Raw genomic sequence first — 17,495 nt, 5'->3', positions numbered from 1 at the left:
GTGTTTACAAATCGCTTAAGTAATTTGGATGCAAATAGTACAGACTCTTTTATTATTTGAAGATGGAATTATCTTTTAACCACTTAGCTGACGTGGTCGTATGGGATGCGAACGCAGCCAGCTGTGCTTCAGCTGACAAGGGTCAACCGCACTGCCCTGCTGTGTTTTTGAAGAGGAAATTTGTTCTACACAACTGCAGAATGGATCTCCTGTGACTCCCCGGACTTTCCTGCGAACCCGGTAATTTCTGACCAGATTTGCTGGAAAAATCATATTTAGTTACTGTACATCAGCGCAATCTAATTCTCAGTAGTTGCTGATCAGAGCCTGTCATGGCAACACTCAGATTGGACAATATGGAAGTATACAAAAAAATATAGCTCCATGATTAGCATTATTTTATCTGGTTGCCTAGTTATGTTGAATTAGAGATTTAGGGGTCTATTTACTAAGCAGTGTTAGGAGACCGAGTGAAATGTGATAAGGTGCCAGCCAATCAGCACCCAACTGTCATTTTTCAAACACAGCCTGTGAGATGACAGTTGGGAGCTGATTGGCTGGCACCTTATCACTTTTCACTCTGTCTCCTAACACTGCTTAGTAAATAGACCCCTTAATTGTGGCAAATGAATGTTAACAAACTGGATAGCTATTATAGATCTTGTATTTTGTATTCATATCTAAATTGCAATATCTAGGTTCTGTTACTATATTAATCTAGAAACTCTGTTCTGTGTTTTTGTCTTCAAATATATAAAGTTGGTACAGTTGCATTAATGTTTTGTACTTTGAAATGATGAAAGCAGCGGTCAAATATGTTTGCATAAGATGTACAAACCTACAAAAACAAAGCTACTTAAAGACTAGAAAAGTATGCTGCAATATAAATTGCTGCTGATAGAGCAGTTCATAAACTGAAATAAGTTCATGAAAAAAACATTGGGCCTTGTTCTTAGTCAGACACAAGTGAGGACGTCCTCGGCAATCAAAGTTACTGCCTTATGCTATGAAACAGATGCACTCTTTCCGTCTGTACACCTCAAACAAGCTCACGACACTCTCAAGAGAGAGCTCCGTTCCATGCATCTGCACAGTAACCGCCCAGTAACCCATTTCACAGACTGAGAGAAGTGGGCGAACACGTAGAGAACCATCCTTTCATGTATCCATTAAGGTGTCTATGCATGTTGCGGGGCATGCGCAGTCTTTAGTTCTTTCTTTGGTGCATAAGCAGTCTGCTGATAATTGTGGGAACCGTATGCTTTTAGACTTGGCTCCGACTCATGATCAGGCCCATTATGCTCAAGATAAAACTCTAATATACACATATCACACCCACTACAATGGCTGAATTTAATCTAATCAATCCATTAAAAAAAACACACATTTTACAAGATCAATTGCAAACTGCTCTCACCCTTCTGCCGCAAACACTGCCCAACTGGCAAGATCTGAAAGCTTCAGACAATCGGGCTGAGCAGTGAGATTAACGACGCATGATTAGTGTGTTTGAATGACGACCATGTACACTGTTGCATACAGTCATTGGATAATAATCACAATGGTGACAGGCAGTATGGGAACACTGGAACACAGGCACGGTTATGTTGACAAGTGCCTACTTGAAGCATTGTACGGGTGCTGGCAGTACAATTGTAAGCAAAGGTAAATCGTGTGTACAGTTGTACTACCATTATACACTTGTCGAAATAACGTCTGTGTTCTGGTGCCATTGTCAGCAAAAACCACTACTTTCCAATTTACCATCCATCTGATCAGGACTGGCAGTCTATTGGACCCATATGAGCTACAATTTGCTGACATTTGGGGTTAAATCAGTTTCAACGATCATCTTAATCCCGTTCATGAGTACCGGTATGCTCATTGCCTGGCAGATAGACTCAGCAGAATGATCAAGGTTCAGTTTGGCTACTAGTTACCTAAAATCAATGTCATGTTATGATACTGACGTCATTCAAATCATTACAGGAATAAGTTTTCTGTAAAATTACTTTGGTATTTTGAACATTTTTAGAAACTTAGGGCCTGATTCAGACCCACTCGCGAGCGGCTGTCCGCTCGCAAGTGGGTCGATGTTATGGACTGAGCATGCGCACGACGGAGGGAGCTCCGTCATGCGCATGCGCTAGACGCGACGAGCGAAGGAAAGTCCTTCGCTCGTTGTGTCCGATCAAAGGGGGCGTGCTGTCAATGTTGATTGACAGCACGCCCCCTTTGGTAGGCGTGCCTCCCTGACGGGGGCGTTCCCACGGGAACGCCTCCCGTCAGAAGCCGGCCCACTGACATCACTAGTGATGTCAGTGGGAGTGATTTTGGCTCTGATAGAGCCAAAATCACTCCGGAGCTTGCGGTTGAAAACCTCAACCGCAGGCTCCGGCTCGCAATTTCGATGGTCGCGATGGTCACGACCATCGCGGCCATCACAATGCACGCTCGTATAGCCTGTGGGTGGTGACCCACAGCTATACGAGCGTCCAGGAGGACGCTCCATTTTCATGGAGCCCGGCCCTCATTCAGAGCGTGCGCTCTGCTCAGAGCGTACGGCTCTCTGAATGAGGGCCTTAGTTTAAAACTATATAATAGCCTGAAAATCATCCATGGGTTTAATACAGTAAAAAAGTATAAGCTCTACATGACATGCAAGAAAAAAAAAACAGGGTCTGCTACATGCTAATAGCTTCTGTTATCCAGCTTCTGTTTGGCTGGTTGTTAAGCTCTGATCAGTGCTTATTTGAAGAGCTTAAATGCAACCAATAAGAGCTGTGATGTACTAGAAAGCACATCCTGACACTATAAACATAACACATATTGTTAATTAAACAAAACATGTAATACATTTTAAACCACACAACTATAAAGTGGTGACAGCGGTAGGTTCAATGAGTTGGTGGCAGTCAACAAAACCAACACATCAACCTAGCTTATTGGTACATAGGTTGGTATAAGCTATCTGTTACTGAATAAACAAACAAATTGTTCTTTTAAATTTAAGTTAACATATTAAGGCCTAAATTTTATTCTAAAACTTACATATTAGTCCCAGCTGGTAAATAATCACCACTTAAAATTGTCCCAAGTGCTATCTGTCATGCGTATAGTTATTACCCCTAGCTTATTCTTTATTAGAAGTAATATAACTACTAATAAAATGAAGTTCTATTGACAAATCTGCTTTAATAAACAGCTGATTATGTGTGACTAGTGACCATTTGTTAGGTGTATGTGCAGTGCAATTAGCATCCGAGCTAAAGGGTCAGATCTCGTTGTATAAACTGCATAAACTCTGCTCGATTATAAAGTGCATAAACTGAGGACCTTGAATTGTAGGGGGTGTGTTATAAAAGATTGTGATTCAAAAAAGTTTGGGAACCACTGCAATAAGGAATAAAGTTAGACAGGGTCAAATGGTCGACAGTTAAAAGGCAACATGATCTAAGGTCAGGGCAGCATAGACGGTGTAATGGTTAGCATTACTGCCTCACAGCACTGTGGTCGTGGGTTCGATTCCCACCACGGCTCTAACTGTGTAGTGTTAGTATATTCTCCCTGTGCTTGCGTGGGTTTCCTCCGGGTGCTCCGGTTTCCTCCCACTTTACTAAAATATACTGGTAGGTTAAAGGCCCCCATATACCTACACGATTTTAGGCCGATTGTACGATTTTCGGCGAGTCATAAGATGGATCTTGTGAAAATCGTGTCTTTTTTTAGCAAGATCAGATCCGATGCGCGCTCCTGCAGCTCCTAGAATCGGATCTTATGATCAGATGTGCAGCCCATATGGTCCATCTTATCGTGTGCAGATTGTGCCGTTTATTTTGTTCATGCGATCCATCGTGCAGCAATTCAAGTAATTTCAATGACTGTTTTTTTATAAGCCTGTGAGACACAGGATCGATCTTACGACAGATCGTGTGCTGAAGAAAAACATCAAACATGCTGTCGGGACTGCCAGGGAGCTCCGGGGAGTTGTAGGGAAATCGTATATGAATCGGATCTTATGCTGGTCGTCTATGTGTATGGGCCCTATAATTGGCTCCCTATAAAATTAACCCTAATGTGTATGTGTGCGTGCATATGATAGGGAATATAGATTGTAAGCTTTTCTGGGGCAAGGACTGATATGAATGGCCAAATATTCTCTGTAAAGCGCTGCAGAATATGTGTGCGTTATATAAATAACTGGTAATAAATGAAAATAAATAAAAGGTCGATATGGGCAATGGTCGATACAGAAAAGGTACACATTTATTATTTTAGCACTAACCCTCCCCCTAGTGCCTAACCCTAACCATCCCCTCAGCAGCCTAACCCAAGCCCTCAACTGTACCTAAATCTAACTCATCCTAACCCTAAAAATCATGAAAAACTATGTCAACCTTTTTTTAACTGTCGACATTATGACTGTCGATCTATTTCCTGTCGACCCATTGACTGTCTATCAAGACACTGTAGATCTGTCATCCAGATACCAATGTAGGGTGGCCTTTATCAGACATAGACAACATCCAGTGAGAATGAATTAACTTTTCAGATTGAACAGCTATACAAAAAATATCCTAAAGTATACTAATTTACTATTCCTCTTTATATACTTATATTGTATATATTAGCTTTAGAGCTCTGAATTATGTTAAAACATGTCTGAATATATTATCAAGCCTACTGTACGTTTGTACCAATCTTAAATACAGTACTCTGAACTAGCTGAGATGGAGAAAGTGGAGCAAACATATATTTTCTAGCAAGATATATTATTGCTGCTGTCATTTTTATTTGCTTTTCTGGGCACTAAAATTATGGTAATCTTCAGCAGATTTATTTTCTCTGACATCTCACCCCCTGCAGTTATATTGTAAGATCAAGTGTCATTGTGTTTTAGCATTTAACTAAAGGTAGCTGTTTACATGTTCAGTCCAGGTTTTCTGATAATAACTAAATGTTAAGGTAGCATTGTAAATCCCCACTTGAAACCTTTTTTGGACCTTTTAAAACAATTAAGCAGTGGTTCCCAAACTGGGTGCCGGGGGCTTATGCAGGGGTGCCAAAGGTTGGCCAATTTGGTCAATTTGATAGGCAAAATCAGTGCTGGTGGCTGCCAATAATAAAATACAGTATGTGGCAAGCAGATGTGCAATCCTGTCCACCACCACCACCACATAACTGAACATAAGGATGACAGGTAAGCACAATTACTTAATAAGTACCCTTTGGCCTAGGGGGTGCCGTGAAAAAATGCTGATACTCTAGGGCACCGTGATTCAAAAAAGTTTGGGAACAACTGCAATAAAGAATTACTTGTCTTGTTAGTGTGGTGCTAAAGACAACAATACACATAATTTAATATAGTTATATAGTATATAAAAAGTCTACAAACCCTTATTGAAATTGCAGGTTTATGTGAAGTAAATGCTGAAATCAAGATAAATCAGGTCAGACCATTAATGTGACCATGCAACCAACAAAATGCAAGTGAGAAAATAATGGACATTTTTTAGGAAAAAAGTGAAATAAAAAATCCCTACAATACCCGGGTTGCATCAATAAAAATATTGTTCCACACCTTACTTCTACCCCGTTCCCACCTAAATTCCGGGCCTGACCCGGAGTTGGAACAGAGGGCCTAATGCAGACCCGCTCGCGAGCGCTGTGCGCTCGCATTTCGGGTCGATGTTGGCCCAGTGCGCAAGCCGTCGCTCCGGGTCTTGCTACAAAGGGGGCGTGCTGTGGATAGTGAGTGACAGCACGCCCCCTTTGGTGGGCGTGCCGGGGGCTTGGCTGCCCAGACGGAGGCGTTCCCATGGGAATGCCTATCGTCTGGGGCCGGCCCCACTGACATCACAAGTGAGTGCTCTCTGATAGACCCGAAAGCACTCCAGGGCTTGCGGCAACGTGACCCTAGCCCAAGGGTCTCGTCGCAAGCCCGATGGTCGCTATGGTCTTGACCATCGCGACCATCTTCCTGGCCGCTCGCTATAGCTGTGGGTGGTCTAAAAATGAAGAAGGACGGCCCAGTTTCAGAGCTAGCGTTGTGAATCATGGTCCAGAGTTCCTATCCGGATAAGACCCGGAATTTGGCCGGCGCCGACTCGGGATATTCCCCAGTCGGTACCGCTCACACCGGAGTCGGGTCTGCATAGACCCGGCTTTCCCGGCGTGAAAGTGGATGCTTAGAGATGACGTCATCTCCAAGCGCCACTGAAGCCGGACCATTTGGCCGGCTAGCAGCGCACTCCAGGTCATCGTGACCCGGAGTGCGGTGTTCTCACAGCAGGGTTTCACGGGCTATGCCCGTGTTAAACCCTGCTATTTACCTGGGTTGGATTGCCAGGTCACTCGACCCGGCGATCCAACCCTCTCCCCTTTTACACCAGGGAGCTGCCCGGGTTAACCCTGCAATAACCCGGGTTTTAGCTCCGGTGTAAAAGGGGTAATACTGATATTATCAGGGTAAATGCTTACTTACTTACTGATATTATCAGGGTAAATGCTACTTACTGATATTATCAGGGTAAATGCTTACTTACTTACTGATATTATCAGGGTAAATGCTACTTACTGATATTATCAGGGTAAATGCTTACTTACTTACTGATATTATCAGGGTAAATGCTTACTTACTTACTGATATCAAGGTAAATGCTTGCTTAAGGTGGGTACACACTATACAGATATATCTGCAGATGATGGTTGTTCATACACACTGAACCATCATCATCTGTGCCTGTCCGCAGGTCCCGGCGACTAGGGGGCGTGTCCCGGTGGGTGGGTGGGAGGGTGGCGTGTCCCGCCCCCCTCCTCGCGGCTGCTGAAGTGTGTGTACGGGCGGTCTGCAGACATATCTGTCCATCGGCTGTGCACCACAGCCAATGCGATATGTCGGTGAACGCCGACGTTTACTGACATATCGCGTGTACACACTGCCTGACGGGCAGCAGATACATTGGCCGATTAATCGATCGGCCAATGTATCTGTCAGTGTGTACTCAGCTTTACTTACTGATATCAGGGTAAATGCTTACTTACTGATATTTTCAGGGTAAATGCTAACTTACTTACTGATATTATCAGGGTAAATACTTACTGATGTTATCAGGGTAAATGCTAACCTACTGATATTACTGATATTATCAGGGTAAATGCTAACTTACTGATATTATCAGGGTAAATGCTTACTTACTAATATTATCAGGGTAAATACTTACTGATATTATCAGGGTAAATGCTTACTTACTAATATTATCAGGCTAAATATTTACTGATATTATCAGGGTAAATGCTTACTTACTGGTAATATCAGGGTAAATACTTACTGATATTATCATGGTAAATGCTTACTGATATTATCAGGGTAAATGGTTACTTACTGATATCAGGGTAAATGCTTACTTACTGATATTATCAGGGTAAATGCTTACTTACTGATATTATTATGCATAAGCTGGGTATACACTGGCAGATATATTGGCCGATCAATTGATTGGCCAATATATCTGCTGCCCGTCAGCCAGTGTGTAGCCGCGATATGTCGGTGAATGTCGTTGTTCACCGACATACCGCATTGGCTGTGCTGCGCAGCCGATGGACAGATATGTCTGCAGACATATCTGTCCATCGGCAAGTGTGTACGGTCAGTCAGTGTGTATGAACTACCATCATCTGCAGATCACTCGATCTGCAGATATATCTGTATAGTGTGTACCCAGCATTACTTACTGATAATATCAGTAAGTAAGCATTTACCCTGAAAATATCAGTAAGTACATATTTATTTATTTTAATTATTCTCCTTTGAATAGATGCTTATTTTTAGGAATAAAGCATTTTTCATGATTTTTTTTTTCAGTTATTACCATCTTGAAATGGCGATGATTGTTAGTTAATAAGCTTCACCATGCTTCTGGGGAATCTTAGCACCAGCAGTGGTAGCCACGCTTGCAGCGCTATTGTCAATGGTGGCTCCTTGATGTTTTTACCGGACATAAGGCTTTTTGTCCTGCAATAAAAGCGCTGCTAAGATGTTCAGTGTGGATGGCATATACAGTAAAAGCATTGCTGCGGCTGATATTAGAAAGTGTTTAGCTAAACTAAAAGAGGTTACTGTCATAAAACAATAGTGCAATGGCTTGATTAGCTCTTTCAACACTGGAAGGCTTTGGAATTGGTTTGTGAGTCACATATAAAAATGAAACGGTTCAGTAACTTTTATCTGTTTATCTGACATTGCAAATAATTGCCTCCGTATTCTTAACATTGTCTTCTTCTCTCTGGCAGGTATTGAAGATATTGTAGCAATAATGATCCCGGAGCCTAAGGGGAAGGAAATAGCAAGCTTGATAGAAAAAAACATTAATGTGACTATTTACATTACAATTGGAACACGGAACTTACAAAAATTTGTCAGCCGTACATCAGTGGTGTTTGTTTCCATATCCTTTATTGTCCTTATGATCATCTCTCTTGCCTGGCTAGTATTCTACTATATCCAGAGGTTCAGATATGCAAATGCTCGGGACAGGAACCAGGTGAGTAGCATTTGTAGATATCTCAGTTTTCCATACTTGGTAATGATGCATGAGCAAACAAGGAGCAGAATGAAAGCTATAATGTCGGTGTGACTTGGGCAGCAGGGCCACATAGAGCTATATAGAGGGAGATATTGATCAGCAGGGGTGGTGGATGGGCAGATGGGACCAGCGATCATTATTGCCACCGCCTCATGCCCTTGTTTGGGCAGTCCATTTTTAGAAATACCATTGTTTAAATGAGTGCTCAGACTTAGGGGGTCTACGGACTAAGCCTTGGAGAGAGATAAAGTGGACGGAGATAAAGTACCAATCAATCAGCTTCTAACTGTCACTTTATAGGCTGTGTTTCAAAAATGACAGGAGCTGATTGGTTGGTACTTCACCTCCATCCACTTTATCTCCAAGGCATAGAACATCAATCCCTAAATGTTGATATTATATAGATCTCAAGTAGTTTATTCATGTGTAACATGGTACAACTATCATTATAACTCATAAATTGATTAAGGATAAAAAAATCTTTTGTCAGTGCGTTCATTCTTTAACACCGCAAATAAAAACAACAGCTGTATACTCAGATTTCTGACTACGCCAGATTAAAGATTGTTCCAGAGGGGTACTTAAACCTACATAAATTCTCGAACTTTAAATTGAATAAAAACCATATGTGAAATTTGAGTAAAGCTGGATACACACGGAGACCATGGCATTTCCAGTTGAATCGGAATGACATTTCGGCTGCGTCTCTCAGCGAGTACGGCCAATATGCGGGCTCCTGTAGTCGCATAAGGTATCGTCCGGTCCCGTTGCAGGTAATGAAGGATGGAATGAGGGATCGTTCTGTCATTCATTACCTCGTTCTGATGTGTACCCAGCTCAGTGTGTACCCAGCTTAAGGTGAACAGTTTCAGGATGTTCAAGCTTAGTGGCAAAATTATATAGTTTATTTTTACTTTTTTAAACTTAGAACTGCGGCTGCAGCAGTCAAACCAAATATGAGCCCTGCCCAGAATCAAGATTGTACCATGGACAGGTTTCTTGCCCTTGAGCTGGCCTATTTCAGAACAGCAGAGACCATAGATCATGATTATGGAAAATAAAGTACTCATGTAACATACTCTGTAAAGGCTCGTTCTCCCATATATTCTGACTGAAAGCCTTGGTTTTGCTTTGGTGCCTTTCTATAGAACATCCTATCTCCATACCTCCGAGACGCCTGCCACGAGTGAGCTGCCAGGTCCCGTGTGGCTCTGCTTGCGACAAGCATTATTTTTTCCCAAAATCCCAAAATTGCGTCTCATACCCCTTTTCCACCTTTGTTCCAGTTGGAACAAAGTTCCTATCCGGATCAGACCCGGAATTTTGCCGGCGCCGACTCAGGATATTCCCGAGTCAGCGCTGCTCACACCGCAGTCGGGTCTGCATAGACCCGGCTTTTGCGGAGTGAAAGTGGTCGCTTGGAGATGACGTCATCTCCAAGCGCCACTGAAGCCGGACCAATCGGCCGGCTAGCAGCGCACAACAGGTCATCGTGACCCGGAGTGCGCTGTTCTGACAGCGGGGTTTCACGGGCTACGCCCGTGTTAAGCCCTGCTAGTTACCTGGGTTGGATTGCTGAGTCACTCGACCCGGCGATCCAACCCTCTCCCCTTGTACACCAGGGAGCTGCCCGGGTAAACCCTTCAAAAACCCGGGTTTTAGCTCCGGTGTAAAAGGGGTATTAGTCACAATGTGACTAAGACGCACCCACCAGGAGACTGCACTGATTATTTTGATATGTAACACTTGTATACCTGTGTGTGACTGAATCTGTATATGAAACACGAACGGAACTTGGTGTGTAAAAAAGGCCCGGCCGCTGCATCATAGCACTTCATATACAGATTCATACTCAATCGCACACAAATATACAAGTGTCGCATATGAAATTAATATGTGGTGTCTCGTGGTGTGTCTCTCTTCTCATCTTCTACTACTGTATATTTCTACTTTACAAAAGCTTCTAATAGGAGGAAGTTCAAATTTAATTTTAACCAGATGTGGAGGATTTACAATTTAAACTGTTTCCCACCAAGAAATCACACTGAAACTTTGCAGCCAGTGCCATTAAACAGTGAGAATAAAACATTTTTTCTCTGCATTTAAAATAAAAAGTTTTAATAAATTTATTTGAGGAGTTTATACACAAGGACTCTGTGTGTCTGTTGATGCGGACACACAAGGCAAGGTCTATGTGAGGGACTGTTATTAATTGCACACTGCTTTATGGGTTAGTAAATTTAGCAAAGTATGTATGAGAAAAAATCTCAATCATAACACGTTGACTGTTTTACTGTGTGAGCTTACCTAAGGCAGGGGACTACACTCTAGAACACTGAAAACATAGCTGTGTTTTAAATAATATTTAATTTTATATTTATAAAATGTTTTAGCAGGAATACATATATTGAATATTAACTCTTGATTTCCTTAGTGCATTATATAAATGCAGATGTAGTAGGACCAGATTGTTTATTGAATTTAGGGTCCATAGCAGACTTATGGAAGTGGGCCTAAGGAGATAAGTTATGTGCGCTGCAGTGAGTAGGAGTTTGGACAGTTTGCTGGACAACCTGTCTAAAAAGTGTTTGCAGATTTGGCAGGCAAAATTAGACATTTGCCTGGACTTCATGGACATCCAAAGAAAGGTTTCATCTAAAGAAGTATATTGCATCTTCATTACAGGCATTACTTGGGGATATGAGCTATGGCAACAGGGCCCAATTGGTTACGCAGGCAATCAAGATTTGGAGACAGGCCTTTTGATGGATTAGACCCAGAGACTCTTCTTTGGAGATCTGCTAGAGTTCAAGAACTTGACTCCATTGAGGATTGCTCCCCCTGGATCCATTATCATGTTTGACTCTCTAGGGAATCTGTTCTCTAATGGTATATTGAAATAATTTGAAAAACGAAAAAAATGACTTTGGGGTTCCTAACATGATGTTTTTTAGGTATCTTTAGCTGTGCATCGATCTTAGAGTCCAGTTTGCTTCGGGCCCTCTTGTTCAAGATTATCCTATCGCAACCTTATTGAGGTCAGAAAAGAAGCTTATATCGGTTATATTCCTCACTAGCTGCAGTAACCGACTCTGCAGTAATCTTCAAGTTACTTTTCGATACTAAATAACTATGTAAGGTTTGGCAGCTTTACCTTGAGAACTGTGGAAGATACTCGCAAACAAATCTCTTCTTTTATATATATAGTAGATTTACTTGCTTTGTCAACCCAACATTTCTTTTCAGGTCTTGGGGTGAAGTGGAAACTGAATTAGGTCCATTCACTGACGAGGACTGGAATCTAGCACTGGGTAGCTTGCTGTCACCTTGTACCCTAGATCCCATTCTATCTTTTACAGAGTCTACTTGACTCCACATAATTTGGGAGCCTTCAGGGGACCTTTTGGCATCTTTTCTGGGACTGTCCTAAGATTAATATTTTCTGGGTGGTGAAAGTTACTACCGTAGTAGTATCACTAGGACAGATGGAAAGTTTCCACTCATGTCACCAGGACTATGTATATATGTTTTTTTTTGTTTATGGGGGAGGGGGAGGGGTATCCAACTTTGGAGAGAGAAAATGTAGAAGTTGCTATAATTAACCAATTAACTGTCATTTATCAAGCACAGTATTTGAAATGACAGAAGCTGTTTGGTTGATTTTGGAAACTTCTCCACTTAAACTCTGTCAAATGCTTGATACTGTACATCTCTCATTGGTCTTTTTGCTGCTGCCAATGCGCCAAAGACACAGTGTGCATGCTCAGCGATTGGTTAGCGACGGTGGTTACAGAGATACTTTATTTGCAAAGTGAGTGACAGGCAGTCAGCGTTTTGGGGAGGTAACGGGTGGCTAGAAAAATGCAGGCATGTTGGGACAGTTTTCTGGGTGTACACACCTGGAAAGGCCTTCGTGTCTTGGATGAGACGCTCATTCTGAGATAGCATAGGCTTGCTCAGAGGTTTGATTTGCGACTGATTTTTTTGGCTTTTGTACATAAGTGGCGGATGTGAGACACCGGAGGTGGGCATCTCTGTATTTAGATTTGGATGCCAGTGTCACCTCACAGTTGGCATTCTCTCTATCTGTAGCTGTGATCCAGGTTTAGCCTTCTTCCAATTAAATGCATAGTGTTTTTAAAAACACTTTGCTAAATATATATGCAGTATGTAACATTGGTACCCTGTCTGTGGGAATAGGTCGGGCTTGCCCAACAATATATAAAGCCACTGTCTTCTAATAGTCCTTTCATAATAAGTTTAGATAGATTTGGAGGTTAGGGTTATGCATTGCCAGGAGGGTTAGGTTGTAGGGAGAAGTTATTGTTAGGTGTGGGGGAGGGTGGGGGGGGTAGAGTTAGGCACTAGTGCAGTGATATTCAACTCGCAGCACACCAAACAAGATCTTAAAATTGCTAAGGCACTCCGTCAGTCCTCCACGGGGGAAAAAAAAAACCACACTTTTGTCCCCCATGGGGAAAAAAACACACACATGAGCCCCCACAGAAAAAAAGAACAGACATTGGCTCCCACAGAAAAACAAACACACACATTGCCCCCCCTACAGCAAATAAATGGCCCCCACAGTAATAAAAAATTGTCCTGCACTGTAATTGTCCCTCACAGTAATTACACTCACATTTGCCCCCGCAGTAATAAAAATTTGGCCCCCACAGTAATTACACACATTGGCCCCCACAGTAATAAAACAAACACATTGGCCCCCATAGTAATTACACACACATTGTCCCCCACAGTAATAAAATAAATAAAAATACACTGGCCCCTACTTTGAAAGAGCTCAGTTTTCCTCTGCCTTGCTCAGCAGCAGGAGTTTATTCAGAGGGAGTGCCAGAGAGCCTGTCTCTGTTACAGAGCAGGGGAACACTGGACGGCTGGGAAGGCAAGGAGCAGCAATGGGCGGGTGGGAAGGCAAGGAGCAGCACTGGGTGGGTAGGAAGCAAGGAGCAGCACAGGGCGTGTGGGGAGGCAAGGAGCAGCACTGGGCGGGTGGGAAGGCAAGGAGCAGCACAGGGCGGGTGGGAAGGCAAGGAGCAGCACTGGGCGGGTGGGAAGGCAAGGAGCAGCACTGGGCGGGTGGGAAGCAAGGAGCAGCACAGGGCGGGTGGGAAGGCAAGGAGCAGCACAGGGCGGGTGGGAAGGCAAGGAGCAGCACTGGGTGGGTGGGAAGGCAAGGAGCAGCACAGGGCGGGTGGGAAGGCAAGGAGCAGCACTGGGCGGGTGGGAAGGCAAGGAGCAGCACTGGGCGGGTGGGAAGCAAGGAGCAGCACAGGGCGGGTGGGAAGGCAAGGAGCAGCACAGGGAGGGTGGGAAGGCAAGGAGCAGCACTGGGTGGGTGGGAAGGCAAGGAGCAGCACTGGGTGGGTGGGTAGGCAAGGAGAAGCACTGGGCAGTGGGAAGGCGACGTGGCATCCGTGACATATGAGTCATAGGTCACGGGTCGGGTTGCATCTGAGCACAGGGAAAATCCCAGCGCTGCAGCACAGTGGTTAAAAAACGCTGCACTAGTGACTAGTGGGAGGGTTTGGAATAGGAGGGAGAATACTCAACGAAATGCTGCTTCTCAGACATCGCTGCCAGAGCTGCTCCTCACATGCCTGCCAGGACCATTAGCCCAACGCTGGAGATAAGATACCACTAGACCACTAGGTATGGTTTGTCGACAGTCGATTACGTTGACATATCATCCATGTAGACATGATGACTGTCAACATGGTCACTGATGATATTTCGATCATGTCGCCATTATGCATGTTGACATGATAACTTTCGACCAAACATACCATACTAGATGTAAGTACATGTGTTATTTTAAGAGCCAAGTTTACAAATGTTGATTTCTTGACCATAAAATTGCAGTCATATTAAAAGGCAAGGAAACACTTTCATACACACCAAAGGCTGTGGGTATAACCCCTGTTTTATATCTGTCAATTAAATACACACTCTAGGTGGGGTGGCAGGGGTAATTTTCTTTACAAAATAATAATTTAGTTGGGAAAAGGTTTGCCTGACAGACTCTCAGCGGCTGCTGATTACACCAAACACGCAGCTGCCGGCCCCGGCGGCTGTGTGTTTGGTAGTGTGTAGCGCTGACCGAACTCCGTCCGGTCAGCGCTACACTTGACTCGAGTATAAGCCGAGGGGGTACTTTTTCAGCACATTTTTTGTGCTGAAAAACTCGGCTTATACTCGAGTATATACGGTATATAGAGGTCACTCTACATTGATGGTTCTATGTTGTGTCTGATTATAATTATTTTTAAATAATAATACTCCTTCTATGTCATTGGTTGTGTAAATCCAAGCTCACATTAAACAAACCAAACCCACAGGGCATTGCAAAATCTATTTTTCTGTTGCAGTGCACCATTAGAAGATATATTATCGAGCTTTACCTATGTGCTAAATTGCGTGACGGGTGGTGTGTGCTGCAAAGTATTTGCCCCCCCACCTAGTTTAACTAATAAATAGATTGTCAGTGGAATCCACTTTCTTTTCTAAATACTTGTGTTATTTTAGGCACAAGTGCAATAATTTCACATTTCTTCTGGTTACTATCCATGGGGAAGAATTACTCAATTTAATTTGAGCACATTAATCTGTAATCAGCATTACCATATATATTTTGGCATTCAAAAATTACGTTTGCAGTTGTCATGCTTTAGGTTAACTAAGACAACTGCACAACATGGCAATATAATTGGTATGCAGATTATTTTGGTGGAGGAAGCTGAGCATGGTCTAATGAATTAGGAAATAACTAAATTGTAAGTATTCAACATGCAACCATTGAAGTATAGCGAAGGAAGCCAGACTGTACAAACATTTTATGAGAGTTCAGCTTATCAACTTAATAAGGGACAAGCACTATCACTAGATAAATGATAGGCTACATTCTCATAAATACTGAGTCAGTGGCCATTTGTCAAGCACATTGGTTGCGCACTACTAAATGCCTTGGGTGTGTACCGTTGGACCAAATGTAATAGGGTGAGTTTTTAAGAAATGTGATAGTTTAGCAGTAAACTCTCACATTGGTCGAGTTTTATCTTCAAAATGGGAAAACATCTGGATGAGAGTTTAAATCATGAGAGTTTTTGAGTCTAAAAACAAGCGAGTATATTGGCCGAGTTTAAAAAGTGTGAGAGTTTCCTGCTCACATTTTCTAAACTCTCACCCTATTACAGTTGGCCTGTTGTGTCTGAATGGTCCTCCGAGGACACATCACAGAGCACGCCTCTTCAATCTCAGGAGATGCCTCAGCAACAAATAAGTCTGCTTAGGCATGTGCGGAGGCAGAAAAATCTCCAGATGTGCACTATATACTGTAAATACTGCTTGGTTTAGCTGCAATCGTGGCTTGAATTAATCTTGCACGTGAGTGGACAACAGTTTTGTTAGCTTATTATGTCACAATATTATGTGTTAGAAGTTTTTTATTATTTTGCTTAGTGTGAACCTAGAAACGTGCTAGTCCACAGATGTTCAAGATAAATGTACAAAACGTTGCAAGGAATGCCCCTATAAATGGCGCACATCACCACTTTATTTTACAATAATCATGCTCCATATCAGTGCAAACTGAAGTGCACATAGTGAATGACCTCCTATGCGTACCAGATGTCTGCCCTCTATTGATTATTTAACGGATGCAGAGCACCAGTGAGCAGCAGGACATACTTCACAACAGTCACAGCAGTCAGGACAAACATCCTAGCAGTTGGGTTAGTGCGACAGCCCTGTAGAATAGTGAGAGTTGGGAATTATGCATTTAGCTAAAGCATGTTCCTTACTGCTGGTTACTGTATAAATGAAATATTATCTACAAAATGCTACTAACACCTGGAAAGACAGTGGGTACAGAATAACTAACAATGGCCCTCATTCAGAGCCGTTCGCTATTTGCGTTCGTTCGTTCAAAAACAAGGGGTGGCTATGCAAATGATCCGTTCGCACATTGCAGTCTGTTCACACCTCTAAGTCTGAACAAGCGAGCAAAACATACGCTCGTTTTTTTGATAAAAACGCCCCCTGGCCGCACGCACCATACGTTATGTCCGCTATTTATTAGATTAATCGAGTACATCGTACAGCGTATGAACTGCTCACTATTCTTGTGGTTGGTGTTTTCGACCGCTATTTTGCGAGCAGTTCTGAGTTAAAAAAAAACCAAGTGACGTGGTCAATGACGCTGCTGTATTAATTATGCACTCCCTTAAAACGCCCGTTTTGACCTTTAAGCACGCCTGCGTTCGGATCTCCACTCCCCGTTTTCAAGCACCTTCCCCTGTTACCACCCACATATGCCTCATTCTGTCACTCAAAATAGCAGGCCCTCGCTATATTGCGTACCAACGATTTTCGGCTGCACTGACTGGTTCGCGCATGCGTACTAAAAACCGTACGCATGCGCAGATGTGTGAACATCGCTCGGAACGAGCGTACTGCCGCTAGCGAGTGGCTCTGAATGAGGGCCAATGTTTTATTCTGTAACTGGGCTGCAATTACATGGGTGGGACTTATCAAGTATTGCATTCGATACATCCCGCCACTTACTGCATGGCTAGCAGCGTTTATTAATGCCGTATGCATGTAAATTTGCGATTAAAACTCCAAATGACAGCTCTTCCGATAAGAGTTGTCTTTTGCGTTGTGAGGAATTCCAGGTATATGACCAAAGAGTCCTTCTGCATATGCGCGCCCTTCAGGCAGTGCATGCGAGAGCCTCTGGGGAACCTAGGAATTATGTGAAAAAAAGCCCATAGGCTTCTATTTGGTATATCGGGTACAAGCAAAACTTTCCGGAGCTTGATACGTATGGGCAATGCGGTCAAACCTCCAAAAATAGCATCTTTCACAACCCGAGCGGCCGGGGAGCACCTTTCT

The 17,495-nt window shown here is 43.0% G+C and overlaps 1 protein-coding gene across 1 annotated transcript in view; it reads left to right on the top strand.

Moving 5' to 3' along the window:
• RNF150 (ring finger protein 150) overlaps positions 1 to 17,495 on the top strand; it is a 269,560-nt gene that overhangs the window by 142,316 nt on the left and 109,749 nt on the right. Inside the window, exon 2 of the mRNA XM_088454729.1 lies at positions 8,293 to 8,543. Coding sequence (XP_088310855.1) covers positions 8,293 to 8,543 — 251 coding nt within the window. The remainder of the gene's footprint in view (positions 1 to 8,292; positions 8,544 to 17,495) is intronic.

The sequence above is a fragment of the Taudactylus pleione genome, unplaced genomic scaffold, assembly GCF_031769625.1.
Source record: "Taudactylus pleione unplaced genomic scaffold, aTauple2 ptg000628l, whole genome shotgun sequence".
Classification (NCBI taxonomy): domain Eukaryota; kingdom Metazoa; phylum Chordata; class Amphibia; order Anura; family Myobatrachidae; genus Taudactylus; species Taudactylus pleione.
The sequence above is the reverse complement of the archived record's forward strand: the minus strand, read 5'-3'. Positions and strand labels throughout refer to the sequence as shown.